We start from the raw sequence: 18,046 nt of genomic DNA, 5'->3' as shown, positions 1-18,046 counted from the left end.
TAGAGAACGTGGGCAAAGATAGACCGTCTCACGCCTCTGCCTCTCAGCTACCGTTGAACGATGAGCTTCCCGGCCAATGCACCAAATGATACCGGAGAAACTGACGGAAGCCAAGCACAGAGAGATGGACACAGGTTTCTTCAGGAAGGAAGAGATTCTTTATTGGATCACCGATCGGGACTCAGAGGGACTAGCGTCACCAAAATACAGCAAAGTCTGAGTACTGAATACATAGAGTACATTCCTTATATAGCACTGTAGCTCCTCCCACAATTAACTACACCCACACATACCCTTAACCTATTTAATAAATAGAGTCTAAACTCATCCATCCGGTCTAACCACGTGGCTCATCTGATACAAAGGAGAGGGACGCGTAATTCCAGTTCTTACATTCCTGCACCTGGTCAGTACAGTGATAACAGTATCTTAGCTACGTGTAATTAACTAACTGATACTACAAACACATATACATACATATGCCTTGTGGCAATCTTAGCCTGCTAAACTTGTATTTTACTGGAATTACATCACAGTAGAACAGCCAACCTTTTGGAGATGTAGGTCTTTACTGGTATGAGGGGAGAGTTCAGATAATAGGACATTATATAAAAAGTCAGTTATAAAAAAAAATAAAAAAATAAAAAAGTCAAAGTGAGTTGTGGCTGGATAAATGGCTTGAACTGTTCAGTATACACTGAAAAATCTCTGTCATGTGTACACTGGCAGACAATGACAAGAGCTACGGCTTATATCATCTTGAAATAAGGTATCCCCTAAATGTATTGTGCAGGGTACATGATGTACCCCACATTACAGAAATAAGCACAGCATTGTAACAAGCAACTATAATACATCCACACAATTTATCAATGTTGCAGTATCACTATAAAGATATACATTTGTAATGTCAACAACATTTGAAATTCAGCATTGTTAAAATGGCTCAAACGGTTAAACACAACATGGTAACGGAATTAACCATGGTAACAAGTGCCGAAGATTCCATCAGTTGTACCGTTTGTACATTTTATTTGTCCATTTCATATCAGAGAAGCAGGTGTTTATAAACAATAACATTAATATAAATAAATAATGACACAAGTACTGATGTTTTCTATATTTCATTTTAAAATAAGTTCCCTTTTTTTCCTCTCTTGTGGGCAAATCATTTTCAAGCTGGCACCAGACCCCCTTTCTGTTCTTTTTAATAACTTCCATGACCAGTAGGTTGAAATGGTTCCTAAAATCAATCCCCAAAAATTGCCAAAATCTTTTGACATAACTAGCCTTTACTATTTACATATAATGTGCTAATAGAGTTTGCATTAACACTTACCGTAATTAAATTGACTGTTGGACTTCTCACAATTAATGATGTTGAATCGATAAGCTACGCCTGTTTTCATTCCACTGACTTCAAAATAAAACCACTGGTGATAGTGATTACTGTTAATATCCGAGTTCAAGATAAGATCATACTCATTTCTGAAAAAAGAAATTACATGTGCAATTATTTGTCTTTTTTCTTTAAGTGCTCTTCCTGAAGTTGTACTATTACAGGTCCGTCTTACTTTCTTATCTGAATGACCTTCCTCAGGTTTCCAGATTCGAATTTTGAGTTGAACTTTAGGACGTCACTTTCATCTGGATCTGGGCAGCTGCAGAGCATTAGAACAGATGTGTTATTTTCAGTCTTTTACATTAGATACATTTCTTCCGTTTTCTTCTGATCCTGCCAAACATTTCCATAATCTTTCAATCAAAGCCAAACTATGCCTACAAGCAAATTCAAGGGTTAGTCAATTGCGCAGCTTTCTCTTATAATCATTGAGCCAGGAACTTGACACTTGTAGCCTACTAAACTGAAGAGCGCGCGCTCGCACGCACACACACACACACACACACAAAGTCTACTGTTACTGTGATGGTAAAAAGGGGATCAAGTGGAACAACAGGAGTAAGTTTAGGTCTCACATGCATCTCTTCAGAATAGAGTTTGTGAGCCTTCACATGTACTAAGATTCTGAAAATAGGTTCACAGACTGCCTGGTTATATCAAAAGTCAAGATTTTCAACTTACAATTGACATCATTCCCACCATACCAAATCACATTTTCGTAGTGGAACTAGTATCAGTTTTATGGATGCATATCTGAACTTGGAAAAATCTTGTAGTACAATTCATTTTACAGGTAAATATATATATACGACAGAGTAGGACCATATAAACTCATTGGTTTATATTTGTTCGTAAAGGACTTATTACATCAATTAGGGGATGTTGAACCTAAGATTTGTGTACTATTGGAATTAATTGTCAGTCACAATAATCTTTCTAGAATCATGTCTGTACAATGTAAAATAATATTGTTAACAAAAATATGAGTTTCCATTTCATGGCACATTTGCCATGGAAGTATCACATCTAATAGGGAACTAGTGGCACTGTATGTTGCTAGCATATTTGTTACTACAGTGGGGCGAGGGGAAGCAAAAGCCCTTCCCTCGATTATTCCATGCCTCCCTGTGTGTCCACCTCCCCCCCACCCTGACTTGTAACTTGCCAGGCTAGTGCTGCTCGAGCACCTGGCAAGTTGGCAGACTGTGAAGCCTCAAAGCCTGCAGCACTGATGCTGCAGAGGTGCCTGCCCAGAGAAGTGGATGCATGCTCATCCGGTGGCCCAGACCAGTGAGGTGGCCCGGAAGACCCATCATATGACCCTACAACAGCCCCCTATCAAAGATCTATGACCCCCTATCCCAGTCCTATCCGCCTATACCATTACAGCCCCTCTACCAACTGTAACCTCTTTTTACTATGCAACAACAGAGATTTTCGCCATTATTTGCAACAAAGATATGCCTTTCAATGGTAGTACTTCAATAGTTAGTAGATGATACACTACAGTGCTAAAGTTCAGCATACTTGAATCTCACAAAAAAACGTATTTTCATAAATAAAATTATTTACTGAGGTGTGCTACTAGTTATGACAACACTAAATGTCAGACTCTAAAATTATTTTGGATATCCTTCTAACCAGTAAGCCTCAAAAAACATAATGTGTGCACTTATTGCAGTATGCTGCTAACCAAGCTTCTAAATTATCCCAAACAATACTTATTTAAGGACACATATAGCACACTTCTTGTTATGTCCCAAACAGGAATTCTATAATTAACCTGGAATTTTCTTGAATTAAACACTAAACACCCCAGGCTTCAAAAGCTAAGAAAGCCCCCCTCCTCAGCCTAGGTAAGTTAACGGTTAAAAAAAAAAAAAAAAACGACATGAATAGCAGCATAACCACTTTTGCTATTTGCATACATATATGGTTTAATCAACTCCTTGCATCCCTTAAAAAGACACTCCACTGTCCAAATACAAAATAATAACAATTACTGTTTAGTAGCCCTAACCCAAATTAAAAGTTGCATGTATTTAATTATATATTTTTTTTCCATTGGAGATTTATCTAACACTATGCATTATCACACTATCACACTATGCATATACCCACAAAGCCACTGCACAAACTATATATATTTATATATATATATAGTGTGTGCAGTGTTATATGTATATAGGTTGTGCACTGGTATATGCATAGTGTGAGGCATTAAGATTGTAGTGATTATATGTGTGCATGTAGAAGAGGATAATAATAGATTGAGTCAGGCAAGCACTGTACATGATCTGAGCTATGTTTATATTCCACAAAATCTATTAATGTCCAAATGGACACTCTCCCATGCCCTTTTTCTGACATTGCTTGTTGTCATTTGAGAGATACCAAACAAATTAAAGAACACTGATGTGATTTTAACATGATTTTTTTTTATTTGTTTTTTTTAAGAACAGTAGCACGTAAAATTTTCAGTAGCAAGCACTGCTCAAAACTCTTAAATGATTTTGGATTGGCAGTAACTAATAATTTTCCAAACTGATTTCTCATAAAAATGTATGTTGTTTTTAAAAAAAATATTAAATCAATGCAGGATATTTGAAACAGTCAAATACATTTAGACAAAAACACAATCTTTATCCTTTTCGGTATACTTTTTTTGAATGTACATATATATATATATATATATAGATACACACACAACATTTGGTGACTTAGTGTGACCGCTTGAATCTAGCCACTCATCTCCTACAACTACACTGAGCTATACATTCCTGAACATTAGAAATTATCACATTGATTATAAAGTGATTACACTTACTTAGGATTATCAAGGTCATATACAACCCTGTCGATTATATCATTGGGATGAATCATCCGTTCGATATCTTGAGATATTTTTGTCCTGTGAAATGAAAAGAATTTATAGCTATCCAAATAAGCAATAATTATGTGGTCCATTTCTATGGGTTTTATTTATTTACATCAACATATAAGGATACTTATAAACAAAAAGCTTAGAATATTTTAAACCAAGACTTTATGAACACTGAGTAAGTGTTTAAAAGCTGGAGCTTACTCTCCAGTTTCGACACAGTATATCAACATGGGAGTTTTCACTAGAAATAGATATATCCATCTTACTGAAGTAGGCCTTCAAATGACTTTGATGCAGGCAGATGTATATTGTCATGGTCACTTACTGGTGAGGCGGTCTGACCCCGGTCAGGGATTCGAACTTGGGGTTCTAAGGCAATGTGAGCAAATCTAAGATTATCCAGGACTGATACAGTGCATGACACTGGTCCCAAACATACTTAGAATGTTTTAGATTAGATGTTTTGTTTTTTTCATAGCTCTGAGTTGGAAGATAAGACCCCCAACTTCTAAAGTAAACACACTGCTGAGCTGAAGGTAAGCTGGATGTATCTTTTCAGGTGTGATGGGAGTCTATACAGAAATAAAGTTGTTTAACGCCTAAACAGCAGAGAATAAACAGTAAGATGTTGTGCTATATGGACGAATATAATTTTATTAAACTGAAGTGTTTTTCCGTCGGCCTAAAGCGGTCATAAAATCATTCGACTTGGAACAAAGAAACCCAAATTTGAATCCTGGTGACACCAACTCATCAGTATGTAACTTTAAGCAAGACTTAAAGTTTAATCAGCCACAACATTAAAACCACCTGATTAATATCGTGTATGTCCCCCTCATGCTGCCAAAACACTCAAATACATTGAGGCATGGACTCCACAAGACCTCTGAACATGTCCTGTGGTATCTGCTACCAAGACATTAGCAGTTTCTTTTAGTCCTGCAAGCTGCAAGGTGAGGCGTCCATGGATCGGATTTGTTGTTCCAGCACATCTCGTAGGTGTTCAATCAGATTTAGATCTGGGAAATTTGGAGGCCAAGGCAACAAACCATTCCTCAACATTTTTTGCAGTGTGGTAGGGTGCATTATCCTGCTGAGAAGAGGCCACTGCCATCAAGGAATACCATTGCCATGAAGGGGTATACGTGGTACGCAACATTCTCTAGGTAGGTGGTATTTGTTAAAGTAACATCAACATGAATGCCAGGATCCAAGGTTTCCCAGCAGAACATTGCCCAATGCATAACATTGTCTCCAGCATGCCTTTTTACTCACAGTGCATCCTGCCCTTTCTTCAACAGGTAAACAACACAAACACACAGCCAGCCATCCACCTGATCTAAAAGAAAACATGATTCATCAGACCAGGCAACCATCTTTGCTGGACCGACATCTCCTGTTGGACGTGAAACATGTACTTTCTTGTTTAGTGGTGTCCCCCAGTTATTTGTTTGTCTGTATTTGGATTGATATTCCTTGTACATTATTTTGTTTGCTGCCTCTTGTATTTGTATTCTTTTTCCACAATAAATAAGTAACTATAGGATTATTCTTGTTCATTACTTTGGAGATTCTCAAAAGTGCAATATATTACTCATTTTTCATTCACCAGGAAACGTTCTTGAATTGCTTTATGGTCCAGTTCTGATGCTCACATCCCCATTAATGGCACTTTTGGCGGTGGAGGCAGTCATCATGGGCACTCTGACCGGTCTAAGGATATGCATCCCCAAATGCAGGATACTGCAATGCTCTGCCTGTTCTGAAAACCTTCCTATCAGGGCCAGCATTAAGTTTTTCAGCAATTTGAACTACAGTAGCTATTCTATGTGATAAGACCAGACGGGCTAGCTTTCATTCCCCACATGCACCAATGAGTCTTGGGCTCCCATGATCCTGACGCCGGTTCACTGTTTGTTATTACTTGCACCACGTTTGGTAGGTACTAATCACTGCATACCAGGAACACCCCCACAATACTTGTCATTTGGAGACGCTCTGGCACAGTTGTCTAACCATCACTATTTTGCCCTTGTCAAAGTCATCTTTTCACTTGCCCATTTTGCCGGCTTCCAATACATGAAATTCAAGAACTGACTGTTCACTTGCTGCCCAATATATGTCAACCTTTGACAGGTTCCATTATGGCGACATAATCAAAGTTACTCACTTTACTGGTCAGTGTTTTTAATGTTGTGGCCGATCAGTGTATATCCGCCTATCTCAAATCCTCATAGAATGTAAGCTTGTCCGAGCAGGGTCTACTTCATATCCCCTTTCTATGATTGTGAAGCACTGTGGAATATGTTTGCATTATATAAATGCTAATAATATTAAATCCCTGTGCTACTAACCAGACTTAAAAACATTTGCCACTGCTAAGCTAATCTTACTACATGATCTCTGAGTGTGGACATGGTAGAAGCCACACAAAGCCCAATTTCCTGAACATTACCTTTGATTTGAAATGTAAGCAGAATGTGATTTACCCTATAAATCCACAAGAATGTGTGGAGGTGGTTTTCAGGCTGTTTGCATGCACAACACCCAAACTAGGATAAGGCTAGTGACGAACACACTAATTTGTGCAATTAAACTGCAGGTGTCCTGCTCTATTGCTTAATGACACAGACATAAGTTATACAGCTACTGCAATAAGCTGATGGAGAGTTCTTATAGGCAACATGGTTGTCCAAGACACAAGTTGCTGAATTTCGACTAGCCAATGGGTAGTGGAAATTTTGTAAACTATGTTTTTGAACCAATGCATCATGAAGTTCTATAAATATTTTGAACTCACCTTTGTACACCATATGGCCTCTCTAAAATAGGCTCTTTGAATAGTGGAGGCACATGTCCAAAGTAGTCTGGGTATGCCACATCAGAGTATTCTGGGACTGACTTGGTATTTTTTACAATTTCAACATAAAGATCAGGGTCATGAAGAGGCAGAAAAGTACCAGTTTCTGTGAGTGTTTGCCCATTTAATGGACTAGAATCTTCGTCATCCTCAGGCACAGTTCCAGAGCAGCACAAAGGACCTAGGTGCACAGAACGTTTCTCAAACAGGCTGTTGCCACAGGATGAAGAATTTTGTGTGTACCTACTGCACGAATGAGATAAAAGACTAGATTTGTCTTTGGCTGATATACATCCATTTTTGCAGCTGTTTGATGAGGTCTTTTGTAGTGACAGTCTGTCAAGATCTCGCACTACATCATCATTCAAATAGTAGCATGAGGATCGGTCTGGTCCACACTCTGTGTACTGCACTGAGCTGCCATTCTTTGGCATATCTCGAAACATTGGTCTTTTGTTACATTCATCCACTATGTTACTGCCTTTCCTAGTCATGATACTTCTTGGTCTATCAGGCTGCTCCTCTCCTGCAGTTGGGACAATAATAGGACCTCCCAGGTGGGCTCCAGGCTTTGGTTCATTGGAGACCAAGTCAAACTCCTTGAAAACAAAACAAGATCAGCCTTTTATATTTATATATATTTACCACTTATTTCTGTTGGCCAAACTCATGCTAAACAATAGTTATACAGTCACAGACACTATCAGGGTTATTCACTAAACTGAAAATTTAAAGTGTTGCACTAAAGGTTTGAGAAAATTATTTTCGAAGATATTCTGGCCATTTAGTTATTCCACATGAACAAATGTATTGTATTTTACAGTAGGTAAAGGGTCCTGAATATATATATATATATATATATATATATATATATATATATATATATATATATATATATATATATATGTAGGATTTTAGCGAGTATCATCTTAAAGATGTGATTTCTACTGGCCCAGGATATCATAGCATCTTTCTATATTTGATATTTCTGTTTACATATGGAGGTGTGGTTACATTTGTAAAACATGGACACTGACTTGACATGTAAGTAAAAGTGGTTTCTACAGTCACATGTAAAATATTCGATGAGGCAATTTAATATTTGAGATAGCATGCCTATTGGTAATGCCTCGACATTGGAGGTGTGTAATAGAGTGAGCTTCTACCAAAATCAGAGAGATGTTGGGGAGGGATGCTGAGTATGGACAAAGTAAAAGGTATATATTATGTGAATAAAGAGATACACACTAAAAAAAAAACAAATTAATTGAAATGGTAAACTAAGCTAATGTTAAGCTGATGGAAAGGACAATGGACTAATGCACCTTGAACCGAATTGGAAATGGATGAAAAGACAACAGTACTTGATGTTCTTTTTTTTGTTTCTTACTTGAAAATCATCACAGAGTTCAGGGAAGAAGCGCTCATACATTTTCAAATCCTCTAATGATCGTCCCAACTCTTGTCTTGGTTTGAGTTTGTTTACATCGGTTTCAATATCGTCATTCTACAATCAAATACATACATTCATGCCACTGAAAGAAACATTACCATTGCAGATCTAGGTATTTATTTGCAATCATCAAGTGACACTAAATATTTGACACTCTTGCTTTTGTAGACTTTTTCAGTGATACTCAGCTACATATTATTATTAAAGTTTATATAGTGGCAACTTATTCCACAGTGCTTAACAGTGTTATGAAAAAAAAAAAAATAACAACAATAAATTATATAAACTATTAAAACATTTGACAGGATCAATAAATTGATGTGCTCGAACAAGCTGACAATCTAGAGGAGGTGGGGTATAAGAACACAATAGGAAAGATAGCATAGGGATCGCAGCCAGGTAACATAATGGAAAAATAGCATACTTGGAAGGTGAGACTCATGTGGAGAAAAAATTCAATAATTGAATTGTAAAAGTAATGACAGTTATCCTGTGCATAGGCTGTTCTAAAGATGTTTGCTTTTAGGAACTTTTTAAAGGATTGGAGACTGTGGAATTGTCTGATGGGTGCAGGCTGTTCCATAGGAAAGGAATACCAGAGTGAAGCCCTGCAAGTGTAAGTTAGCAGTATGGGTAAAAGCAGTAGCACAGAGCAGCCAAGAAGGAGTGTACCTATGAATCTATTCAGAAATGTAGTAAGTGTAGAGCAGTTGAGAGCATTGTACATAAGAGCTAACATTTTAAATTGAATCCTGCGGGGTACAGGAAGCCAGTATAATGAATGACAGAAGGGTGATGTGTGTGGAAGAAACAACGGGAGATAAATATCAGTCTGGCAAGATCATTTATTATTGACTGTAAAGAGGCAGTATGGTTTCTGGAGAGACCAGTTAGGAGAGAATTATAATAGTCGATGAGAGAGAGCATGAACAATCTCCACAGTAGTATATTGCATAAGAAAGGGACGGATGTGGGCAATGTTTGTGCAATTGTCAGGATTTAGCAGTAGACTGGATATTAGGTGTAAAGGTGAGACCAGAATCAAAGATAACACACCAAGGTCCACAAGGATGGCAACTAAAGACTTGTTCTAAGACGTGGGAGAGAGATTGGGGAAGGTGAGAGATATCTAGGTGTCTTCTGCATGCACGTGGTTTAGAATACAAAAGAATGAATAAGTTTGCAAGAACATCAGTATAAAAAGAAAACAGGGGGGGACCAAGGATAGAGTCTTGAGGGACTAAACAAGACAGGACGAGGGGAGGATGTGTTACCAGAAAACATGGACAGGACAAGGACATGGAGAGTGTCACGAAGACAAAGAGTGGGGAAAGTTTACAGAAGAAGAGCATGATCAACAGTGTCAAAAGGCAGCAAAGAGGTCTACAATAATTAGTATGGAGTAGTGGCCTTTGGATTTAGCCACAATTAGATCATTAGTTACCTTAGTCAGAGCACTCTCAGTAGAATGGAGAGAGTGGAAGCCACATTGAAAAGGGTCAAGGAGGGCGTTAGAGTTGAGAAAGTATGTCAGAGAGTTACAGACAAGTCATTCCAGTAATTATGAGGAGTAAGGGAGTAGAGATATAAGACAGATGGGAAGATGGATTAAGACATGTTTTTTTTAGAATGGTACAACAGTAGCATGTTTAAAGGGGAGAGGGGATGATGTTTGAAGAAAGAGAGCAGTTAAAGATATGCGTTAAGGATAGCATAAAGCAAGGGGGAAGAAATCTGATACTGTAAGAGGGAATGGGATCAAGTGGACAAGTGGCACAGCAAGAAGGGCAAACACCTCCTGTTTCTGTAACTAGGGATAAAGCCTGAGGTCTAGGGAAGTCCCATTCCAATTTAGGTTGAGAGAGAGAGAGGAGTTATAGAGGGAGAATTAGGATCATAGGAAGCAAAACAGCTTGAGTTTGGGTACTTCTAATTTTGCCCTTTATAATGCAGCTAGAGCTTTAAGACTACGTATCTGCACACATGTGGAATTTCGGGATTCAAATAGTCTAACTTTACAAAAACTAGTTGCCTAATTCACATCCTTTTTAATTTTTGTGAAATACAAGTGTTTACATCTGACCTTAAAGCCTTGGTCAAGATCATCTTCAATTTCAGCATCCACTTCAGCTTCTGTATCATCATTGTCATCACTCTCATCAACAACATCGTCTACTAAGGAAATAATCCTTTGTTAGAAGAGCAAGGAATTCCACCCAATTACAGATAAGAGGCACTATTAAGATTGCACTGGCTCTTAATGCTCTGTAAAACTACAAGATCTTGTTTAAACATTTTTTGTTTTGACAAATTATTTATTTTTAAATAGGCAAAAAAAGTAATATATGCATTTTCCCGTTATCAAATCAATTAATATTCACCACTAAGGTTATTTATATTTAATTCTTGCAAAAACCTTATTCACATACTGTTCAAAATGTAGAGTAGGAAAACGGTTTCCTGGCCATATCCATTGCAGCACAACAATAGATTAGACAGGACACCAAGTTAAAAAAAAAAAAAAAGTATCTCATACTCAGTCTTTTTGTTCATGTCCAATATCCAAAAAGGACAGAGGCCACTAACAAGTATAATTTTTTGGACTTACCTATGGGTTGTCCCCTCTTGTCCCAAGGCATTTATGTTCTAAGAGCTAAGTAGATCATCCCTCCTCCCCCCTGAAAATCTTTATTAGTTATTGGTGATAGGTTTGCTAGGACCCTAGTGACAGCAAGCCCAGTGAGGTCATTTAATGTTTTCTTTCCTTGGTTTGAATGCATTATACGTAGTTAGCAGTAAATACAGTTATGCTGGATGGAATGGGGCAACAAAGTAAGTTACCTTTAACTCAGCTGAGTCTGGGGCACAATATCCTTTGATCCAATAAAGGGGCAATCTGTAGCCCTTTCAGGATGATTCTGCAGCATTTCTTATATTGGTCTCCAGGCACACCACAGTATTAACTCCCTTTACCTGGCATCCCGCTATGTGATTTTGCATGCATTTTGAGAGAATAAACATTTAAGGTTTCAACAGAAGAGCCGGCTTTTGAATTTTACCCATATCTGTTGCTGACTCTTAATGCATTGGGAGAATGGTGACCCATTCCAAACCTCTGTCAGCTGAATAGGTTCCCGAGAATAAGAAAATTCAAGATGGAATCTCTCTGCTCCATTGTTATGGCAGATTCCTTAGGACAATGGATGTTGATTCATTAAGAAGATACTTCCATCCACCCTCAGCATCAAAAATATCTAAGGCTTGCAGTAGAAGGAAGTTATTTTTAATTCAAAGCCCTTCCATTTGGACTATGTAAGGCTCCTCGTGCACTGTCCAAAGTTCTTGTGGCTCTCATAGCAGAACTCAGGAGACAAGATATTGCGATCTACCATCAATTTGCTCATGTCATAGAAAGACAGGCTGGTTTGGTGTGGCCACGTTTGCATTCAGCTTCTCCAGCAATAGGGGTGGATAATATAAATCAAGAAGAGCAAATACATTTAATATCAGTAGATGATTTACCTAGGGGTTTTCATTAACCCTGTTTGAGATGTTGGTTGTGAGTCTAAAGAAAGAAGACTACATCTGTGTGCCAGAATTTTGGCAATCAATATAAACTCTAGGTTATCCTTTGGCTACCAGTCGGCCTAACTAGATGGGCTCAATATTGAATGAGAATCCATTAGTAGTACTTCCCTTCACAATTTAAGTTGGACAATTTTTGCAATTCATGAGCATTCCTCAGAAGTCAATCCCTACTGTGATACATGGAAAAGAAGAATCCCTTCAAAGATTTTCCTTTAGGGAATATCCATGGGTTATACTGAAATCTGGAGGACAGATGTGCACTACAAAAATAAAAGACGTTAGTGGTGGTAGTTTCTTTGAATGTTCTGCAGCTTTTGGCAGTCTTCAAAGCACAGAAGATGTTTCAGTCATTGCTGGTCAAGCAGCAGGTGAAAGTATGAGTGTACAATGCAGCTTCTATTGCCATTTTAGTTATTTACAATATTGTACTGTTATGCTGGCTTACTTAATTTGCAATCCTGACCAATGGGTGTTCTTCAGCCAGGGGTTTATCTTCCTAAATGTTCCTTATCCCTAATGCAGCCAGGAGAGGAGAAATTGGATCTAGAGAGACTACTAGGCACTGTATTATTTTTACTATCTTTCAAGCTGTCCGGATTACATTTACCATAGGACTTCAAACACACTCCACTAGATTTACCACTTCTACGTGGGTAGCAGCAAGATAAGGAACTACAATACATTATCAACTGGACAGTAGAGAAGGTGCCTTAACAATAAAAAAAAAAAAAAAAGTGTTTTGGCTTCTACTATGTGTTGGTGTGCATTACTGCATGTCGGTTTTATCTTCTTTGCCTAGGTTATTGAATGGGTATAACCCATTGTTGTGCTGTCATGGGTTAGGAAAAGAGACAGTTTATTCCTACTGTAAATTTCATTTCCTGGTCACAGGCCATAGTAGCACAGTAGACCCACCAATATGGGGTATTGCATGAATCACAGACAGTGGGTATAGGGATGGGGGAAGGGTCTTTACACAATTTCTGTTTTAATCAATGATTATATCTAACTGGACAAAATTACTGTAAGTAGGAATAGATTTTCGCTTATTCTTACACAAAACAATATCAGAATTAACACCAAACCTAATCAATACTTACAACTGCGTACAGTGAAATAATTATACCTAATTTAATGATTCAATTAGTGTATTGTTGCAATTTACCTTCTGGAGGCATATTAATCATCTGAGCCACAGGCCCACTTGTAGGAATCACTGGGAGTGAGAAATGAAAAGAACTTTTGATAGTTGGAAGTGGAAGGCGGTTTTTGGGAAAGCATTTTCTCATAATTAAACTTGACGTGTTAACAAGTGGGTCCAGCGTTCTCACAGCCTGGCAGTCCTTCATGAAAAAATATGTAAAACTCAGCATTTGCATATTAGAATTGTTTTCATTCTCAGTCATGGAAAAATAAAGAATATAGAATGTAATACTTTGCAGCATCAGGGATCATTTAAACAGATTTTCAGTAATTGACATAATAAAAGATTATCCTTGTAAGCAGCACGTGTAATACAAATTTTATATATGAAATACACAAGAAACATAGTGATATAGCTATTGGATAAAACTTTTAGGAATAGAGTTCTGGTGACTCAATTAACAGAACATAAAGTTGTTTAATGAGAAGTAAGGAAATTCGATATTTTTTTCTGCAGCAGAAGAATAATTTACAATAGGAAAAATAATAATACATGATCTACCACAGTTATTTAAAATGAGAAGTGTAATAAAACAGAGTATATAGAAAATAAAGCTAATGTACAGAGTTATAATTAAGTGTTATTAATAATAATGGTTTGTAAATTTAGAGAGAAATAGGATTGACATTTGCGTCAAGAAACAATCCTCCCAAGTCCTCAGATGGACATTGACCTATTCTCAGCCTGCAATACTATTATTCATGTTATTGTTGAGCTTTTAAAGGGAAACTCCAGTGCCAGGAAAACAATCCGTTTTCCTGGCACTGGAGGGTCCCTCTCCCTCCCACCCACCAATCCCCAGTTACTGAAGGGGTGAAAACCCCTTCAGTCACTTACCTGAGGCAGCGACGATGTCCCTCGTCGCTGTCTCCTCCTCCACGCCGCTCCTCCCTGTGATTCCGTCGGCCGGTGGGCGAGACTGATCCCGCCCACCGGCCGAGGAGACCTAATGCGCATGCGCGGCAATTCCACGCATGCACATTAGGTCTCCCCATAGGAAAGCATTGAAAACAAATTTCAATGCTTTCCTATGGGGAAATGAGCGACGCTGGAGGTCCTCACACAGCGCGAGGACGTCCAGCGACGCTCTAGCAAGGAAAATCCTTGCTATAATCCAGGAAGTGACCTGTCTAGTAGGAATAGTCACTAGAGGTGGAGTTAACCCTGCAATGTAATTATTGCAGTTTATAAAAAACTGCAATAATCACAGTTGCAGGGTTAGGAGTAATGGGAGTTGGCACCCAGACCACTCCAATGGGCAGAAGTGGTCTGGGTGCCTGGAGTGTCCCTTTAAAGAAACACTTCCAATAGCTTTAGAGTTGGAAGAAAAATTAGATCTACCAGGAGGTAATCTTTCTCTAGATAAATATTGCTGTATCATGCATTTGTACAGAAGCTACCTAATTAACCCCCAAAAAAGATGAAACCGTAAAAAATACTAATATTTTTGTAGGCTAGAGAAAAACAAACAAAAATAGTGTTGACGTCACTAATCAATGCTACATACATTCATAAAGCACTAACCATGTAAATACTACAGAGTATCACTTTATAGAGGGACACATTTAATTTGTACACAATGATAGCAAATGTTAACATTCATTTCAATACTTCTGTTACAGCCTTTGCTACAATGTCATCACCACATTTGCTGGCTATTTTGCTATGTTAATATATAAATTGTATTCATATAATTATCTGAATTCATATCCACACATCTTATAGTAACAGGTCTTATTTAAATAATAAATAAAACCTTTAGAGAAAGACTATACTTTAGAGAAAGACTATACTTCCAGAGGGAAAAAAAAAGTGTCTGTGCATTAGTACAGAATTGTAGATTATGCTAGCTTTAGTGTACCTATAATCTTAATTTTATTAATGACAGGAGGCGAGTATTTGCTTAAGTCTCTCTTTACTAGAACTCCACAGCAGCACAGAAAAAACAACCAATCAGAAAAAAGTTAGGTACTATAAAACTCCCCTCCCCATGCTTCATTTCCTCTTTCAAGCTGCGACAAAACAGAATAAAAGGCAGAGAACATCATGGGGAAGAAACGAAGTCCTAGATACGATGAAATAACGACGTCCACCATCCGAGAGTAACCGTCAAACTAGATAGTGTTGATGGACTGTAAACTGAAACGAGAGAAAAACAGAATCGAACAGGTTGATTATCCAATGAAATGTACTCTAAATAAACATGCAGGTACCCAATGTAGCAACCAAATTAACCTTAATATGTAGATTTCCCAACCTACTTATGAAAAAAAACAGACATAAGAAACAAGCGAGAGGTAGCAGAGACAACAAACAGAGTTGCATACGTACCTGATAATCCAAACTATAACATAAAACAAGGGAGGGACAAGAATGGGTGGGAAATACTCGCCTCCTGTCATTAATAAAATTAAGATTATAGGTACACTAAAGCTAGCATAATCTACAATTTTATAACATGACAGGAGGCTTCGTATTTGCTGTTTCAAAGCTCAGTTCACCAATCCAACGCTGTTTGTGTCGCTGGTATCAATTCCAGGAAATATCAGAGTAATCCTAATTGGATATTCCAAGTACGATAAACGACAGCAGACGGATCAAAGAAGATGCCAGCCGACGAAGCATCTCAAATACGGAAAAAAAGTACCATCCGCTGGTAAATCCATTGTACGTGGTGTTGCGACCCGTTTCCTAGCAGTCGGTTGATGAGCTGGCCAGCTGACCTATTAGCCATATTCCCGTAGAGATGTCATATTGAAGGTCAATCTCGGACTTAGGGTCGCGAGAAGAAACAGCCACCATGTCTTAACTCATGATCCGTAAGGCGGCTTCTCCGATCGTGCCAGGGTCATTCGGTGATGCGGCCTTGCAGGTAGATCTCCAATCTCAAGGAATGCGCCTAAGTCCACCACCAAAATCGCAACAGAAAACTGAGGAGGATCTTCCATTCCTTCCTGTCTTACCCGGTGAGATGTCTCATCCGAGAATAAATTCATAATGCAGGCAAGAGTGTGGCCAAACCAGCCGTATTCTAAGTGATCCCAATATTCCAAATGGACTGTGTAATCCTCGGACACAGCAGAGAAAAGACTCCAAAGAACGTCCATTCAAGGTTCCGAACTGAACTTGTGTGGAGGAAACGGTGGTCGACTACTCTTGGAATAGTGAATCCCAGAAATCTTCAAAGGGATGGGAAAAGCAAACAGGAACGCAGATTTCCATCCAGAAAATGTCCAAGTCCAAGAGTGAAAGATGTCTGTGTAGGAGTCGGGGCACATCAGGCACCTCCCTAAAGTCTCGTATGTCTCCACGACAGTAGGTGAAAAGTAGGTTAGCGCAAATCCAACCAAACGGCTCCCGTTAGGGATAAATAGAGCAAAGACGGAGGATCCACCATCTCCGAACCATGTCCACCAGGTACGCGCTCCGAGGAGACAGGGCAGTCCTGCCATCTTATCCCAAGGTCTCACCATGTTGTCAATATGTACAGTTTTACCTTCAGACCAACAGTCCTCCTTAATCTTGTCACCCGAGCAAGGCAGTGCCCGTTTGCTCCATGAAGGCCTCCGTATCTCCTGACATGCGAGAAACTGTCTTTGCAGTTTGTTCGTAATGGACTGGATATCCAAAACAGAAAGTAATTCTCTGTATTATATCGTGCAGAATATACCAAAAAAACTGCACACTCGTAATACCGGAGGACCATCCTTTAGCCGCACCATCTCCAGGAGTGTGCGTAAATAAGTGGGAGTCTCCCCCGTTATACCTCTGTGAGTATTTCTCGCGTGTTACAGTGGTCAGGATCCAATAGGTCCATTACCGGAGATAGAATAGAGGGATCCCGTCTAACAATGTATATATTGCATTACCAGGCAGTCCTCTAGAACGAAGTCAGTAGCATGGATGTAAGCTCTAATTGAATGCAGGAGGGACGCCCGTCTATGCAGTCCTCAAAGACTTGCACAGGTACAAGCCTGTGTGATGAACAAATGGGGCGTCGAGTGTATGAGAGAGCCGCGCTCTCTACTAATGAGATCGCATACCGCAATACGACCGGGTGCTAGCCCGAGTGGGCCGCACCCTAATAACCAACAGCAGAGTCTACCTCTGTGACCGGTTCTCTCTATGAGAATGTGTCCTCCCACCTGTCCTCTGTATCCAGTCCAGTATCTGGTTGAGGTCGAGGGAGGGGTTGCGCCCCTAAAAACAAATCAGTATCTGGTTCTGTATATGAGAGGGATTCGTCCTCTGTTCCTGAAAATAAATATACTCGGATCGAGGTGATGGAGGGCCGCACCCTCCTGTGATGTAAACTAGAGTCCCTAGAGACTCAAGGTGACTAAACTGCAGGGCACACCTCTTATAAATGTCAGCATAAGGCTGAGGGCAATCTTCGGAAACAACGATGGAAAAACTATCAACCGACTATCCGGATCCCGTGCGCGCGCGCGGGGTCCAGGTAGACCGTTGGTAGTCTGAGGAAAGCTGGAGACGTTCTCCGCAATCCACGAGTGCCCGGGAGGTCGGAGGAGGTCAAATCAGGCCTCGCGACAACCCGAGCAAAAAGGAAAAGGAAGTCATGAAAAAACAAAAGGCAACAATTAACGAAGATAAGAGAAAGAAACACCAATTCTATCTCAGATAGAAGGCAAATA

At 39.1% G+C, this 18,046-nt stretch overlaps 1 protein-coding gene across 3 annotated transcripts in view; it reads right to left on the bottom strand.

The window, feature by feature from the left end:
* The window catches only part of AGTPBP1 (ATP/GTP binding carboxypeptidase 1), a 191,262-nt gene that overhangs the window by 70,759 nt on the left and 102,457 nt on the right, over positions 1-18,046 (bottom strand). For 2 of the 3 annotated variants that reach the window (XM_063454991.1, XM_063454993.1), the window contains 7 exons: positions 13,353-13,530; positions 10,683-10,774; positions 8,537-8,653; positions 7,087-7,745; positions 4,230-4,313; positions 1,575-1,661; positions 1,340-1,488 (listed from right to left, as the gene is read on the bottom strand). In XM_063454991.1, the coding sequence (XP_063311061.1) occupies positions 1,340-1,488; positions 1,575-1,661; positions 4,230-4,313; positions 7,087-7,745; positions 8,537-8,653; positions 10,683-10,774; positions 13,353-13,530 (1,366 nt within the window). The remainder of the gene's footprint in view (positions 1-1,339; positions 1,489-1,574; positions 1,662-4,229; positions 4,314-7,086; positions 7,746-8,536; positions 8,654-10,682; positions 10,775-13,352; positions 13,531-18,046) is intronic. The other variant, XM_063454992.1, reaches the window with a different exon arrangement.

The sequence above is a fragment of the Pelobates fuscus genome, chromosome 5 (assembly GCF_036172605.1).
Source record: "Pelobates fuscus isolate aPelFus1 chromosome 5, aPelFus1.pri, whole genome shotgun sequence".
Classification (NCBI taxonomy): Eukaryota; Metazoa; Chordata; class Amphibia; order Anura; family Pelobatidae; genus Pelobates; species Pelobates fuscus.
The sequence above is the reverse complement of the archived record's forward strand: the minus strand, read 5'-3'. Positions and strand labels throughout refer to the sequence as shown.